The following is a 17,339-nucleotide window of genomic DNA, read 5'->3' as shown; positions in this document are numbered from 1 at the left end:
TGGTTTATATCTCCATCTTTGAAATTAATGGCATGATTTAGTCCTATAGCTGTTTTATTATATATAATGAAGAATTGTACATAATTTAAAAATCAGTCTCATGTATGAGGGGATATTAACTAAGAAAACATCTTTCTGAACATAGAAATAAAAAGGAACTTTCTGTAACAACGATCTGTATTCCTTTTCTCTTTGTTTTCTTTCCTTAAGGAGTCTATCAAAGGTTTTAATGGAATCTCGGACCCTGTTAAGCAAGCTATACATTCTTTCAGCTGACTTTGACAACAGGGTTGTTTTGGAAACTATATACTTTTATGAAACACTGTTCATGTAATGCTTTGTGAGATACATCTAGAGTCATGACATTGGGGGCAGGGGTAGGTAAAAAAAAAAATCCATTTATGACCAAGTTATCTATCTATATATAATTTTTAGAATATCTCTTTCCTTCTGCATATGGGTGGAATAGGTATTAATTAATCTAATCAATAGATTAATTAGATATTTTTACAAATTATAAAACAGGTTCCATTTTTAACAGCTTTCTCTCTTGCCAATGCCTAACAAATAATATAAGTACTAAAAAGAGAATTGATTGCTTGAATTAATGAGTATTTACATATATGTAACACCAAGTTCTAAAAACAATAGATGCCTCCTTTACTAGAAGGTCCAGCTCATTGGCTTGCACAAAATAACTTACTGTTAAAGGACATATGGTTATGTATTCAAAGAGAACTGCAGCAGTAGTTTTATCCTGTTATGTATTAAAGCATTAGAATTGTGAAATATCAGCATAATCCTTATGTTCTGATTTCATAAATAAATAATAGCTCCATTGGAATCGACAATTTGTCAGATATTTAAATGTATACTGAATTTTATAGGTTCCCAAACTCCGTATTATATAACTTACACATTCAATTCTATCTTGGGAAATATCCTTTCTAGATGACAACTGAAAGCTAAATTTCTATAACATATATATTCCCTGATTGACAGAAAAGACACTGCAGCAAGGGGTGCTGGGTATTGCAAATAATTCCCACTAAAAGAATGTTTCATATTGGAGTGCAAGGAACACTATGCACGTCCAGACAGAGACTAATCTAATGAGAACAAGGCATGGCTTCACATGAAATGAACTTTGTCTTATGTTCCTCACCAGTTTTTCTTCATTTCCTGTATTAATAAAACAAAAGTGCGACATTTCAACAGTGGGGCCCTTTCAGCTCTTCTTTTCCCAGTGAAGAAAAACACTTTTTATGTATGACATATTTCAGACAACATGGATAACAAGGTTAGAAAAATAGCAAAGGACCATTATGCTTGGGTTTATGTCAAATGTATTTGAGAGATTAGAATGTCTTTGGAGCTTGCAGTTGTTTTTCTGGAAACACGAAGTTTTCTGTGTTATCTCCTTACTGAATGCTAAAAGAAACTCGTGTCTATTTTGACACGAATCAACATGCCTTCGAGGTGTGAGGGCTCTGCTCTGGGAGATTGCTATGAATGAAAAAGCACTATACTGCCCTTGACCCCTAACAAGCACCATCGCTACCTGCAGCTTCTTGTTTAGTGTGGTCCCTGTGGACAATCAGATGTGAAGGAATTTGAGTACCATAATTAAGAAAACAGCATGAAAAATCAATATTCAAGTTAAAATAAAAATTTGTTTGCCTTACAAGTAGTTACCTGGCTTTAACAGAAGTCATGAGATTATCTGTGCATTTTTCCCCCTTCATGTGGGAGAACTGTAGCGAAACAGAACAAAACAGTACAGCACTCAGGTATTCAAACCAACCGACTGTGTCCCCCTTCTCTTTTTCCCGTTTGCTTCATCACACTGTATATAACACAATGGGGGCAGAAGCCTTGTCATTTACAGTAACTATATAATGAGCTCTCCTGCTAGGACATGTGCACGAGTTTGTGCTTCTTGTGTGGTGAATGTTCATGAAGGGTGTGTCCCTCTTCGATTTCTCTAAGCTGAAGTTGAGCCACAATCCCCACAACCATTGGGATGCATTGTGTTGCATCGGTAGAAGGTGTTTATCTTGCTGTTATGATTTGTTGGAAAGTGTCATATTTGCACCATATGTTTAGGCTAGTTCCGGCTGATGGGACTGATGCCACACGTAAATTATGAGTTGAATGTAATAAAAAGTGTTGGGTTTTCTACTGCTGCTTTTGCATGGATATATGCACAGGGAAAAGTAGAGCGGAGGGAAAGAAAGAGTTGATCAACTCCTAGTTTTAGAGTTGGTCGTTAGAAATTAGATATTAAAAAAAAGGTGGCTCTGCTCAGAAGACATGGGCATATAAAAGCTTGGAATGCTTAATGCTTACAATTTCCCCTTAAATTATATAAATGGAAGTAAACATTTATTACTATTTGGTCAAGTGTAGCATAACTAGCATTCATATTTCATTGTTAGTAATGGAGGTATGTGGAGATATACACAGATCTTGAGACAGCTGTTTTTTAATATTGCATACAGGCTAGCAGTTCATTGAAAATAGAGGAGATAAGCCTGAAGGTTATATCTTAGAAGAAGGCAGTTCTTCATGCACAGCTCTTGTCCATTCTGATTTGGTTTGAAAATAAAAATCATGAAGTACCAACATCAAAGAAGAGTTGATTCAGGGAAAGGGAGAGGGAACGGGGGATTTTTCCAGAAAGGGTGGTGTCACTGTCCAGGAAAATGTCAGGCGAGTTTCCATTTCTTTATTCAAGTCCAAAAGTGCTAGTTTCTTCTACTGCTGTTAGCAGCTTTTCATACAGCATGGAGTACGAGGGATAAGGTGGAAGATCCAATCTGTTGAAGCATGTGTGTGCCCTGAATGGGGGAGAAAAAGATTGGTGAAGGTGTTTTTTTCAATGATATAACTGGTTTGGATATATCTATGATCAGTCGGAAGCAGTGAATCAGAAGTTAGCAGAACCACCATGTAGGACCACCATAAAACATTGGGAACTAGGAAACATAGCCTTCTAGACTTGAATAGACCAGTTGAGGAAGTGGACTCACTAGAAACAGGTAGTTTGCATTTGTTAGCAAACCACACTGAACTAGAACTACACTAGCAAACCAATGGTATCAGCTTTATTTTGCAATTAAGGTGTGAAAATGAGTGTGGTTAGTGAAGGAGACAGAAATATAATTAGTATTGGAGGGTCATATTCCCAAGCCTCCTTGCTCACCTCTGACTTCTGGGTCTTAGTAAACCATGTACATATATTTAGAGATGCCAACAGATGGCTTGGAATTCTGAGATACAAAGCTCTATCAGGTCAGGTGTGCCCTGGAGACAGTCCAGCTCCTCTACAGTTCCTGATGGGACAGATAGTCTGCATTTCTAAGAACAGCTGAGCTTGTGGGATAGTCCTCCCTGGTTGCCTAGAGCAGTGGTCGGCAAACTGCGGTTCATGAGCCACGGTTTGCCGCTCTGTTGAGAAATGACTTTGCCGACCACTGGGATAAAGACTTAATCACAAGGAACAACAACAGCCTATAATTATTGGAATCGAGAGTCTAGGTCAGTGGTCGGCAAACTCATTAGTCAACAGAGCGGCAAGCTGCGGCTCGTGAGCCGCAGTTTGCCCACCGCTGGCCTAGAGCGTCCCTTGCTACCTTCCCTGGTTTCTGCTTTACTTGCCATGTGCTTCATCCTGCAGACTCACACATGCCAGGATCTGGCCTGGACAAGAAATGGCTTCCCTGCATGTGCTGACACATGGACCAGGAACAGACCCATGTCACCTGTGCAGGCCTTAGAAGCCCAGGCCACACAGAATCCTCCCATGGAACTTCAAATGGGCCTGACTGGCTGCGCCCTGTCAGAGGTTCTTTTTGTTTTGTTTTGTTTTTTAGAAACCTTGGTTGATGCCACGTCCTATACCAAAGTAGGAAGAAAGGTAGGTGGGTACAGCTGAAGGTTAATTGAATGCCTTTTTCTCCATAGAAGGGGTGGTAATTTGAAATGGTGTTTTGAGAAGCCAACCAGCACAGAAAAGGGCACTATAAAATAAAATAATAATATAAAATAACAATAAAATAATTTTAAAAATCACAAAACAAACATACATATAGACAAAACTACACAAAATCCTAACCAAAAAATAACATTTTTTTCCTTCATTAGAATTTTTTTGGGATATTAAACTCTTCTTTTTTTTAAAAAAAATGTTTTATTGACTTTTTACAGAGAGGAAGGGAGAGGGATAGAGAGTTAGAAACATCAATCAGCCGCCTCCTGCACCCCCCCCCCCCCCCACTGGGATGTGCCCACAACCAAGGTACATGCCCTTGACTGGAATCAAACCTGGGACCCTCCAGTCCACAGGTCGGTGCTCTATCCATTGAGCCAAACCAGTTAGGGCTTAAACTCTTCTTTTAAATGACAAGATCCCCAGGGGAGTTGTGTATTATTTATAACTTTGTTATCAGAGTCCCAGTGATCAGGCGCATGCAGTGCTCTGGGAATGGGGAAGATTGTTTGGGGGAGAAGGAAGGTGGGAAGAGGGGAGAGGAAAGAGGTTTTCCTGCACAAGGAGAATTGTGGAGAATGTTGTTGTTTTTTGCCTCTCAGCATCCATTCTTCCTTCTTTTGATAACAGCTTTTTCTTTTTTTTTTTTTAAAATATATAGTTTATTGATTTTTCACAGAGAGGAAGGGAGAGGGATAGAGAGCTAGAAACATCGATGAGAGAGAGACATCGACCAGCTGCCTCCTGCACACCCCCCACCAGGGGATGTGCCCGCAACCAATGTACATGACCTTGACCAGGATCGAACCTGGGACCTTCCAGTCCGCAAACCGACGCTCTCTCCACTGAGCCAAACCGGTTTTGGCTGATAACAGCTTTTTCTTTGGCCTTGGGAAACCAAGTGTGGGAACAGGATAATAGGGTATATGACCTTAAGGATTTAACTGGGAAGACACGTAAAAATAGGCCAAGATTAGCAGAGGTCTCAGATTATTAACTAAGATTCAAATAGGCCTAAATTGACTTCTGAAGAAAATATTTACCCAAGCTTATGTGTGTGAGTAGAAGTGGAAGAGTACTCAGTAAACTGAGTAGGATAACAGTTACAGCGGTTCTTCTCTATGTTTATAAAGATTGAAACTAGGACATACTCGGGGCTCTGGCTAACTAAAGTAAGTGGAGCAGAAACATCCCAAGTGCGCGTTTGGAACTTGCTGAATTAGCCTCAAGCAAGATATGAGCAGGAATAATCTTGGTTTTCTTCCTCTGATCCTTTTAACTGTGACTCCATGAGTGAAAATATTATAGAGAAAAACATCCCATATTTACAATATACATTAATTCTGTCAAAGGTAATTTCTGGGAGTAAACTGAAAGCAGTAGCCAATGGCACCTCTTCAAGACCCAGTCTGAACACCCAGAATTTCTTCAATAATTACTTTTGTCTACAGCCTTGATGAACCCCCTTAAATAAATTTCAGTTTGTAACCTAAAAACGTCTGAACACAATCTGGCCATTTCCCACCCCCTGGCCTTGCTCCTGCTGCTGCTTCAGGCAGGAATTCCCCTCCACCCATTCCCTGCCCCTCAGTGCTCACCTAAATGCCAGCGTTTTGTGTGACATCTCCTTTGGTCTCAATCAGGTTCGTTCTTTGTTCTACTTGCTTTTCCTTTTCATTCTTAGTGCCCCTCTGATCCTACCTTGTGTTATAATGTCTTACTACCAGGCTCTTTTCCTCCCTAGACTGGGAGCCCCTCTGGGCAGGTACCTTGTTTTATCTCAGCCCTCCTCAAGGTGCACTATGGGGGTAAGGGACTGACAAATGGTGACTCAATCTCATGTCTAAAACCTTAGCAGGATGTTTCCTGATGACTGCAGCCTACAAATCTATTATTAAAATAGACAAATGGGAAGTTTGCCCTTTTGGGCTTATTTTCTTGCCAGACTTAATTCAGTAGGTCCAACTATCAGCAGAACCATGCAAATGAACGTGAGGGTCTGCTGAACTCTGTGGGTAAATCCAGGGCTGAAAACTGCACCAAAGCTTTAGGCTGCTATTAATCAGCTAGGTATGGATTCTGTTTTCTGGGCCTCTAATACATGCAAATTGCGGAATTGTCTTCAGGACACTCTGGGAATGTCAAATCTGAGAATGCTATGAAAATAATAGTTTGGAATTCAGCAAAGGTATTTGGGAGGCCATGTAGAAATAGAGTTGACTATAATGGGAATCTTCTTTAATAATTAGAAAATATCATCACAAGAAAATAATATGGATCAATCTTTTCTTCTGTTTGTTGAGCAGTATTTATTATAACAGTATCTATACAGAAGTATCTTTTTACTGCTTCTTATTTCACTGACCAGGTTTATGCTACTCAATGTGGCAAAGAAAAGACCCAGTAAGTGTTGGGATTAAAACTCACGTTAAAAGAAATTCATTCTGTTAAATTACCTGGATCCTTAGAGCCTCCCTTTTTGCATTTATCTCACAATAAGTTCCTCAATATCCTTAAAAAAAAACTTCACTTGACGATACGTTTTATTAATTTTTAGAGAGAAAGAGAGAGAGGTGAGAGAGAGAGAGAGAGAGAGAGAGAGATTGATTGCCTCCCGTAAAAGCCCCTATTGGGGATTGAACCCTGACCGGGAATCCTTCTGATGTATGGGAGAATGCTCCAATCAACTTTGAGCCACTCAGCCGAGGCCCACGATGTCTTACTATATAGCATTCACTGTAGAGACCTGACATATATGTGGTCCTATCCTCACACGTTTGAAAGCATAGTAACAAAATTGGCAACTACCGTACAGAGAATATCAAGTGATATGTTGTAGAAATACATACACAGAGCTGGGAAGAGTTACTTTGGGCTTCTAGCCTCTTCTCCCCCACACCCCTTGCCAACAGGTAAGAATTCCTCTTTTTAAAAAAATGCATTTTCATTGATTTTAGAGAGAGAGGAAGGGAGAGGGTGAAAGGCAGAAACATCAATGGGCTGCCTCCTGCATGTCCCCTACTGGGAATTGAGCCTGCAACCTTGCCGGGGGGGGGGGGGGGACAATCTCTTTAAATTGATTGGGCTACACACAGATTGGAAAGTTTCCCACAACTGACATATGAACCATGGTACTATAGCCCAAATACTATCAATCATTAAAAGAATCATTAAGAATATGGTCTAAATTAACCTCCCAGAGACTTCTTACCTGCACCTTTCACTAATCTTCAATATATATAAAAGCCTAAGCGACCGTCTGACTGTTCAACCATCTGCCTGGTTAGCTATGATGCACAATGACCACCAGGGGGCAGACGCTCAATGTAGGACCTGCCGAGCTGTATGTCTAGGATGACATACCTAGAATCAGAGAGGAGGGAGCCCGATTCCAGGGTGTGTCACCCGAGAACTACCCTCTTGCAATCCAGGACCCCTTGGGGGATGTCGGAGAGCCAGTTTTGGCCCAATCTCCGCAGGCCAGGCCGAGGGACCCCACCGGAACACGAATCCGTGCACTGGGCCTCTAGTAATGCATATAACAATACTTAGTGTTCCAGAAAAGAATTCTATGCTAAAGGATGATCACCCAAGCTCAAATAAAAAAGTATACTTTGCTCTCTTTAGCAGATTTCCTGAAGTTGGTAAAAGCCTCATACCTGGGTAGAGATGTAATTTTCCCCCATTTCTCTATGCAGAAACGCCGAAGCCCATTGCTTCCTCGAAGGGCCGCAAAGCCTTCATAGGGCACACTTGATGTTCCTGTGACGAACTGAAGTAATCTTAACCTCTGCTCATTATTGAAGTGCTCCACCGCGGCCCAGAACCAGCGGATCACAAGATGCCCATCATGGTAACCTGAATGGAGCAAAAAGAGAGAGAATGAGAGGAAGTAGAAAAAAGAGGAAGGAGGGAAGGGAATAGCGAGATGAAATACACATCAGGTGTGGTAAGAACGAAACAGCTGCTTTTGATCTGCTGATTTCTGTAGTAATGGCCTGTAGGTAAGTCTTCAACAATTTGTGTAACTTGGTCAATTTTAAAAACAAAAGCAGATTTAGAAAGTACCTATTTTATAAAAATGATTATGTGTTCTGAGAGATGTTCTTAGAGATGTTTGGGAATCCATCAGTCATTTCCTGCCTCATATAAATGTAGACAGGGAATGACTAGCCTTAGTAGAGATCATTAGGATCCTTAAGAGACAAAACCCTCTATAATACAATCTTTTTTAAAAATTTATTTATTTATTTATTTATTACAGAGAGGAAGGGAGAGGGATAGAGAGCTAGAAACATCAATGAGAGAGAAACATCGATCAGCTGCCTCCTGCACACCCCCTACTGGGGATGTGCCCACAACCAAGGTACATGCCCTTGACCAGGAATCGAACCTGGGACTCTTCAGTCCGTAGGCCGACGCTCTATCCACTGAGCCAAACCGGTTAGGGCAATACAATCTTTTATTTTATTTCCTGTTTTTCTGATGTCAGATCTTGGTAACTACATACCACGGAAGGGTCTTGGACTTAAGAAAGCCTGGAGGTAAAGGGCAAGCTTGGTGAATGGAAGATGCTGGGCTCTCCAGCAGCCATTGATACCTACCCCTGGAGCAGCTGCGCTCAGGCCAACCATGGGCTGAGATGAGTTGGGCCCATGGAAGAAGTATTGAGCCCTCTCACAGTACAGGTGAGAGACAAAGCTTGGATCAATTACTTAAGGTAAATAATTTGTTGCTGACTTCAAATGCAAGAGACATTCAAAGGTGGGAGAAATCAATGAAGAATGGGGTAGAAGCAGGAAAACCTTCATAAAAAAGAAGATGTGAGTTAAATATGCGAAGGCTTTGTATGAGTGGAGGGGAAGAGGAGAACATTTCTGGTGGGGGAAATAAAGAATAACAAGAATGAGGAAGAATATGGAGGACATAGCAAGCCGACTAGCATAGACAGGGATCTGGTGAGGACTGAAAGGAAACTTGCTGGGGAAGTTAGAGGTCCTTAACAATTTTGACTTGATACCTTAGGTCAGTGGTTTTCCTACCAGAATAAGAAGGGCCTAGAGGTCCCACAAAGGCTTCTCATGGCTGAGTGAATTGGGGAGATAAGGTAGCCTGAGATGGCAGGTCTCCTCTCTCTCTCTCTCTCTCTCTCTCTCTCTCTCTCTCTCTCTCTCTCTCTATTGTATTGATTGGGGTTTCTCTGTAATATGTTACACAAAGGAAGGGTTTTCAAACTGAAACTGTCAAAGAACTCTTCTATAAATAATGAGCTTGTTTTGTGGGTAGGGAAGTAGCATGATGAAAATAATGTTCCAGGAAAACTAGTTTGGCAGTGTGAAGGTGAATAGTTAGGAGGGATTAGAAATTGGTTTTGGAGAGACCACAGAACGGGTGTAGCAAACAAGGACTGAGGTGAAGATGGTGCCAATTCTATAGGAAGTGGGACACAATTCCCTGCCAGCATGCAACCCAGCTCAGGAGCTGGCTCATCAAGGATGGTATCCCCTGATGAATCTACTCTGAGTTAGGCCAGAGACGACCACCGGGGTGACTGTCAGCTGAAGGAAGGTTCAGGTGGGAAGATGGAGGAAGGCATATAGAAGAACCTTAATGAGTACACATGTATTAAAGTAAGAGCAAGTTTTTGCAGTCTTCAAAAAGTGATGACATACATAGATATATATACACCGAGTGGCCAGATTATTATGATCTCTGAACCCCTAATAATCTGGCCACTCAGTGTATAGCCTATATAATAAAAGGCTAATATGCAAATTGTCCCCTCGACCAGGAGTTCGACCAGCAGGCAGGCTGGCCAACCACCCATGTCCCCTCCCTCCTGCCAGGCTGGCCGGACCTCACCCATGCACGAATTCATGCACTGGGCCTCTAATATATATATATATATATATTAATTAATCCCCTTTTAATGTGCATGAATTTCGTGCACCGGGCCCACTAGTGTGCCCGGTGCACGAAATTCATGCACATTAAAAGGGGATTAATTAGAGGAAATAATTTAATATTTCTATTTGCCCTTTCTCTATAATAGAAGTGTCAGAGATGAAAGAAAATTAGTAAAATGTATATGAAAACCTTCCTCCTGTCAGAGTCTGGGGCACACAACAGGACCCAGAGTCAAGTCCCCGCCTCAGGTCCCCTGGCATGGTGCCAGGATGGGGGGCATGGCCTGAGGTCCCCCAGCCCAGACCCAGCCAGTCCCACCCTTGTCAAGCCCCGCTGGGTGGGGGGCACGGCCTGAGATTCCTGTCAAGCCCTGCTGGGTGAGGGTGCACAGCCTGAGGTCCCCTGTCAAGCCCTGCTGGGTGGGGGGCACAGCCTGAGATCCCCTGTCAAGCCCCGCTGGGTGGCGGGGCATGGCCTGAGGTCCCCTGTCAAGCCAAGCCAGGCAGTGAGGTACGGCCTCAGGTCCCCTGGCCCGATGCTGGGGCGGGGGGCGTGGCCTAAGGCCCCCTGTCAAGCCTTGCTGGGCGGGGTGTGTGGTCTGAGGTCCCCCAGCCTGGCGCTGGGGCGGGGGGAGCAGCCTGAGGTCCCCTAGCCCAGCACCAGGAGGGGAAGCGCACCTTGAGGTCCCCCGTCAAGCCCTGCCGGACGGGGGGCATGGCCTCAGGTCCCCCAGCCTGACACCAGGGCAGGGGGCATGGCCTGAGGTCCCAAGTCAAGCCCTGCTGGGTGGGGGGCACAGCCTGAGGTCCCTTGTCAAGCCCCATGGGGGCGGGGGAGGGTATACCCTCAGGTCCCTGCTGATTGCTCATTAAGGCTCCTTATGGGAACTTGGCCTCAGCTACGGGTGCAGCCATCTTTGTGATGGAGTGATGGTCAATTAGCATAGTCCCTCTTTCTTAGATAGGATACACTGAGTGGCCAGATTATTATGCGTTCAGAGATCATAATAATCTGGCTACTCAGTGTATATATATATTCAACCACAAAAAAAGACCTATTTACAAAAATGACTATTTATGTAAAATATTCAGAATAGGTAAAATCATAAATACAGAATGCACATTGATGGTTGCCAGGGTCGGTGAAGAATGGGGAGCAACTGCTGAATGAGTACAGGCTTCCTTTAGGGATAATGGAAATGTCTGGGAACTGGCTAAAAGGGATGGTTGAGCAACACTGTGAACACACTAAATGCCATTGCATTGCTTACTTTAAAATGGTGAGTTTATTATGTCAATTTCCCCTCAAAAAATTTTAAAAAACTGATGACTTGTGTCTGTGATAGCTATATTATCACAAGCCCTGCCAGCTCACCTCCCCGGTACTCGGTGTTATTCCGCCAGTCATTTAGGTCGATTTCTGCTGTGCCAGCTATCACCAGCTCCAGTTCCCTGGCATCGAACACGGAGACAAGCCTAGAGTCTATGACCTGAAATACAGATTAGGCTTCAGCATACAGGTTCCAACCACATGGAAAGTTCCATTCATTATTATTATTTCTGTGGTTTAAGCTGGGAAACTGATCATCATTTACACCTTCCCCCGCCCCCCCCCCCCAATGTGCTATTATTGTGACTTACACATTTTGAAATACAAACCATTCATAAGCTGGGAATCAAAACAGGCCCCACGTTGGCCCGCCTGGCTGGTGTGGCTCAGTGGTGGAGCATTGAACTATGAATCAAGAGATCACGGTTTGATTCCCAGTTGGGGCATATGGCCAAGTTGCAGGCTCGATTCCCAGTGTGGGGCATGCAGGAGGCAGCCAATCAATGATTCTGTCTCCTCACTGATGTTTCTATCTCTCTCTCCCTCTCCCTTCCTCTTGGAAATCAATAAAAAATATATTTTTAAAAAAGGCCCCATGCTTTTCACTACCTCTGATACTGCCCACCCCAATGATGTTATGAACAAACCTGACTTGACTTTCCTAGTTACATTTAAATTTTCAAGAAAACTTGCATTTTAAAGACATAAAGGTCTAAATCACTTTGGAGTGACTCAATAGCTATTAGTATTACCACTTCACTTAACAGGTATCTTCTCTTCCACATCAAACTATAACTTATTTCCTAGGAAGGAGCATTAAAAGCATTATATTTTTCTTTCCTTTCCCCTCACTTCCATTCCCCTTTATTCAATGATCTGGGAGCACCTGCTTTGGTAGGGTTCTGAACTCTGGCTTTCTGTCTCCTGGTCTTATGTATCAGGCACAACTGAACGTGTGTAGTGTGTACCATCTTTAAATCAGTGGTGGATGAGCGAGTGACCCATACTGTACTTCACGGTGGCGGGGAAAGAAGACCCAAGCCCTGAAAAAACATTTACAGCCTCTTGTTTATAAACTGGAAAAGCTTGAGGATGCCAATTTTTGGTGCACAGAAAGGCTAGCAGCTGTCATTGTCTCCTTGATTTACAGCCTTGGCATTCATTATATGACACAAAGTGGCACTGTAACGAAATAAAAATCTAGCAAGAGTGAACAGTGCCTTCCAATGACTTCACTTCTTTTATCTTAATTTCATTGAATGAAAGGAAATGCAACATGCACATATCTTGACAGGAGATGTTGTATGTTTTCACACCTGGCACACCAGGGCCACACCAACAGCAATTTTGTGAGAGTATTTTTTTATCTACCAGAAGAGTTGGGTTTCCCGGGAACGCTGACCTCTCATTTATCCACCGTGCACTCTGGTGAGTAGAGCTGAGCCCTTTGCCTGCCTTGGTTCTTCTCCCTTTGCCTCACAAGCTGTGTCCAGTGATGAAGGCCTTGGCCAAAGCCCTGCCTTCTTCAGTCAGGCCTGGGCCTTACCTCATAAAAGCCCCGCACCAGGGCCTCTGTCTGCTGCACCACACCACGCTCCACCCGCCACTTCACCATCCTCTCGATGTACTCCTTCTTGTTCTTTTCCGTCACCTGGGTGTTGGCTCCTCCAGATTTTAACTCCCTTTCTGTTACCTTGTAGGAAAACAGAAACATTGTGATGCTTATTACCTAAGCTCTATGACATACAAATTTTAGGTGGATGAACTAGATACAAAAAGTCCTCTTCACATCAGTTCAGTGTTAATACTTCCTTACTTCTTTTCTCTTCCTAGAAGTTACTAAAAAAGATTCTGGCCCTAGCTGGTTTGGCTTAGTGGATAGAAAGTCGGCCTGGGGACTTAAGGGTCCTGGGTTTGATTCCGGTCAAGGCCACACACCTAAGTTGTGCAGGAGGCAACCAATCGATGTGTTTCTCTAGCATCGATGTTTCTCTGTTTCTCCTCCTCCCTCCCACTCTCTAAAAATCATTGGAAGCAAAACAGCATAGGGTGGGCAGACAGTTTTCAGAGACAGGTAAAATATGACTGAAGAATGACAGCTTGACCTTGAGAAAAGAAACAGAGAATGACATTGCCACTTACTATGGTGATGCATGTTTGTTAGGACAAGTTTGAATCATCAAGAAAAGTTATGGGCAGGAGATCCAAGGTGGCGGCAGACTAGGTGGCTATTGCACTCACCACCTCCCAGGACCAACCTGGATTTATAACTAAAAAATAGAAAAATTAACCTGAATAACCAACTGAAGATGAGCTGAACAGAAGTCTTACAACCAAGGATTACCAAGAAAAAGCCATATCAAGACTGCCCCAAAGAAATTGCGTCGGTCTAGTGACAAGCAGCATCTGACACTAGCCCGAATCAGACTCCCTCCAGAGAAACTCCGGAACCAACACTCCCAGTGGCCAGCTTTAGACAACATCGAAGCAGGACCCAATTGGCTTCACAAGTGGCGTATTCAAAGGGAGATCTTGACAGGCTCTAGAACATGCTGAGGCGAATTCTGCTTTGCGTGGCCAGCACCTGCACAGCAACTCCTACACTGTGGATGGGGTTGATCTCAGTCAGCAAGCCTGAGGGTCGACGCCACACACAAATGGGCCAATAGCAATCAAGACTTCCATTTAACTCGATGTCAGGCAGTTCTGAATGATGGTTGTTCTGGAGTGTAGTTGCAATTCTGACGTGGTTGTGGGAGGAGGCGAGTACTGTGTTTACCTATGCTGCCTTCTTGGCTGGAGCCCCCTGGAGTTTACTTTAGTGTAATGATTTAAGTTAGAATTCTAACTTAAAAAAATGTTATTATTGCTACCCAGTTGTCTTAACACAATTTTCTAAGAAGTTGCATTTATTTTACAAACTTACCCTCCACTGTAGAGAAAATGTAAAGGATGGGCTAAAAGTAATTATGCACAAGACACGGCATATTTTACACATTCATCTAGTACATGGCAGAACAGGAAAGTGAATCATATATTTTTGAATATATTTAAATGTGCTTTTCATAGTGGTAGGAAGAATAATTTTGCCTTAAAAATGTAAATTTTCAGAGGTGTGTTTATACAAATAAAATAAAACAGAATATTGCCATTTTCTAGGACCTATTCAAGATTCTTGATTGACATGTGGGTGCTGTGTGGACTGCAAGGTTCCGTGGGTAACTCTCACCCATAGACTCAGCACATTGTTCATATTCATGCAAGTTACTTATAAAGTATCCTCAGTTAATTCTCAAAACAACCTTATTACAAATTACCACATGTCATGGGCTGTTTGGGTCTCTTGTAAATGATATTCTGAAAACCTTAATTGTTAAATCTGCTCAGGCTATAGTTAGCCTGATAAAACTGTAACCCAGAAGATTCAGTGTTACATAAATGCTGATGGAAAACAAATGGGAAGCTTTATTTAAATTGTATTGAAATATAAATTTTGGAGGACTACATATCTAGATGCTAACTATAAAATTTTCTTAGTTGCACAAATAACAGAAATATTTTACATATTATTACACACTTTGCAAAAATGCTTTTTAAAAAATCAATTATCATACTTGATTTTCAAAAACTCTATAAAGTAGATCCATGTCGTATTGAGAAAAAGAAGGGAAAAGATATCGGCAGCCTTTTAAAGAATATAGTGCTCAGCCCTAGCCGGTTTGGCTCAGTGGATAGAGCGTTGGCCTGCTAACTGAAGGGTCTCGGGTTTGATTCCAGTCAAGGGCACATGCCTGGGTTGCAGGCTTGATCCTCAGTAGAGGGTGTGCAGGAGGCACCCAATAAATAATTCCTTCTCATTATTGATGTTCCTATCTCTCTCTCCCCCTCTCCTTTCCTTTCTGAAATCAATCCTATATAATAAAAGCCTAATATGCAAATTGACCAAATAGTGGAATGACCAGCAGAACGACCAGTGGCTATGACGTGCATTGACCACCAGGGGTCAGACACTCAATACAGGAGCTGCCCCCAGCCCACAGGCCCCAATAGCAGCGGCAATGGGGGGCAGGGCCAGCGAGCAGGTTGCACCAGGCCAGCCAAACAGGTGCCAGTGGGGGCCCCCTGGTCGCCCCACAGATCAGCCCTAATTGCTGGCCAGGCCTAGGGACCCTACCTGTGCACAAATTTTGTGCACTGGGCCTCTAGTAAAAATATATTTAAAAATGTAGTGCTCAAAGAATTAAATTTTGAATAAACAACATTTCTTGTTTTCTAGTTTAAAAATCAAATCCCATATCTATGTCATCCTATATAATAAAAGCCTAATATACTAAGTGTCCGATAGTTCGTTCGACTGTTTGACCAGTCGCTATGATGTGCACTGACCACCAGGGGGCAGACGTTCCAATAGGTAGGGGTCCAGCAACGGGAACTGGGCAAGATGGGCTGGACACGCCCTGGAGCCCTCCTGTGGTCCCTCCCCAGCCCCGATCATACACCGGTGGGGTCCCTCGGCCTGGCCTGTGCCCTCTCGCAATCCAGGACTCCTCGGGGGATGTCGGAGAGCTGGTTTCGGCCCGACCCCCACAGGCCAGGCTGAGGGACCCCACTGGAGCACGAATCTGTGCACTGGGCCTCTAGTTACTATATAATACAGCAATCTCACTTCTGGGTATATATCCAAAAGAATTAAAAGCAGGGACTCAAACAGATATTTGTACACCGATGTTCATAGCAGCATTATTCACAGTAGTCAAAAGGTAGAAGTAACTCAAGTGTCCATCAACAGATATATAAACACAAAGTGGAATGTTATCCAGTCCTACAAAAGAAGAACATACTTTCACATGTATAACATGTGATGAACCTTGAGGACATTATGTCAAGTTAAATGAATCAGTGACAAAAATAAAAATACTGTATGATTCTACTTATATGAGTTATCTAGTATAGCCAAATTCATAAAAAGAGAATGTAGAATTTTGCTTATAAGGTGCAGGGAAGGAGAAATGGGGAATTGTTTAATGGGTACGATATCAGGTTTGCAAGATGATGTATTTCAGAAGGGGAGGGGAGAACGGGAAGAGACTAAACAAAGAACTTATATGCATATATGCATAGCCCGTGGACAAACATTAGTTTGGGGAAGGCCTGGGGAGTGGGGAGGGAGTGGGGTAGAAAGGGTCAACGGTGGGGGGAGGGAGAGGGAAGAGGACATTTGTCATAGTTTGAATAATAAAGTTTTTTAAAAAAGAAAAAGTTCTGGGGATAGTTGCACAACAATGTCAATATTCTTAACAATATTGACCTATACACTTAAAAGTTGTTAACATGGTAAATTTTATGTTATGTTAATTTTTTACAATAAAAAACAAAATCTCTTTTCCAAGTCCCACATCTTACAAACCTGTCCAAAAACCTCTTCGTTAACAGTGAAAGTGAGGTCTAGGATATCTGTGATGTTGTTGTCCTTCATCCATTGCAAGCTCTGGTGGAATTCCTCATCCAAATATTCCAGGTCACTTAAATCGCAGGGCCTGGGTCCATTCAAAGGGAGAAAGGTAAAACAAATGGCTGTCCAGACCTCATTTCAAAATGTCTTTATGCCACTCCTGGCTAAAACAACACAGACTTGTTCTAACAATGTGATACTTTTGAATATATTTATGTATCTTTTACTCTTTTAAAAACAAAATATTACAATATCTACAATAATAAACATGAAATAATTATTGACTCATGAACTCTCCACGGCAATTGAAGAAAAGTATTATTCAAGAACATCTAAGTTTTAGACAGATCAATACTACTTAGTAATTTAATAAAATGTTTGTAATTACTTATGCAAACTATAATTATCTATGAAAACTAATTCATATCCACTATATAATGTTATAATAGGCTTCTACTATGCTTGCAGAACATCTCCAAATGCCTTTTTATTGTACTAAAAGGTTTATGTGATATCTAAGGACTCAGAAAAATAAACTACCATAAACTTAATAGGAATTGTTAGGCAAAATAGGGACAAAAGGGCTAGCAGTGGTTCTCAACCTTTCTAATGGCGCGACGCTTTAATACAGTCCCTCATGTTGTGGTGAACCCCAACCAT

The 17,339-nt window shown here is 42.3% G+C and overlaps 1 protein-coding gene across 1 annotated transcript in view; it reads right to left on the bottom strand.

Annotated features, from left to right (window-relative positions):
* Nucleotides 1-2,469: 2,469 nt before the first annotated feature.
* Nucleotides 2,470-17,339, bottom strand: part of HECW1 (HECT, C2 and WW domain containing E3 ubiquitin protein ligase 1) — a 150,355-nt gene continuing 135,485 nt past the window's right edge. Inside the window, exons 24-28 of the mRNA XM_054726142.1 lie at nt 16,635-16,764; nt 12,774-12,920; nt 11,273-11,387; nt 7,651-7,849; nt 2,470-2,840 (exon numbers count right to left, since the gene is read on the bottom strand). Coding sequence (XP_054582117.1) covers nt 2,729-2,840; nt 7,651-7,849; nt 11,273-11,387; nt 12,774-12,920; nt 16,635-16,764 — 703 coding nt within the window. The 3' untranslated portion in view covers nt 2,470-2,728. The remainder of the gene's footprint in view (nt 2,841-7,650; nt 7,850-11,272; nt 11,388-12,773; nt 12,921-16,634; nt 16,765-17,339) is intronic.

Source organism: Eptesicus fuscus, chromosome 14 (assembly GCF_027574615.1).
Source record: "Eptesicus fuscus isolate TK198812 chromosome 14, DD_ASM_mEF_20220401, whole genome shotgun sequence".
Classification (NCBI taxonomy): domain Eukaryota; kingdom Metazoa; phylum Chordata; class Mammalia; order Chiroptera; family Vespertilionidae; genus Eptesicus; species Eptesicus fuscus.
The sequence above is the reverse complement of the archived record's forward strand: the minus strand, read 5'-3'. Positions and strand labels throughout refer to the sequence as shown.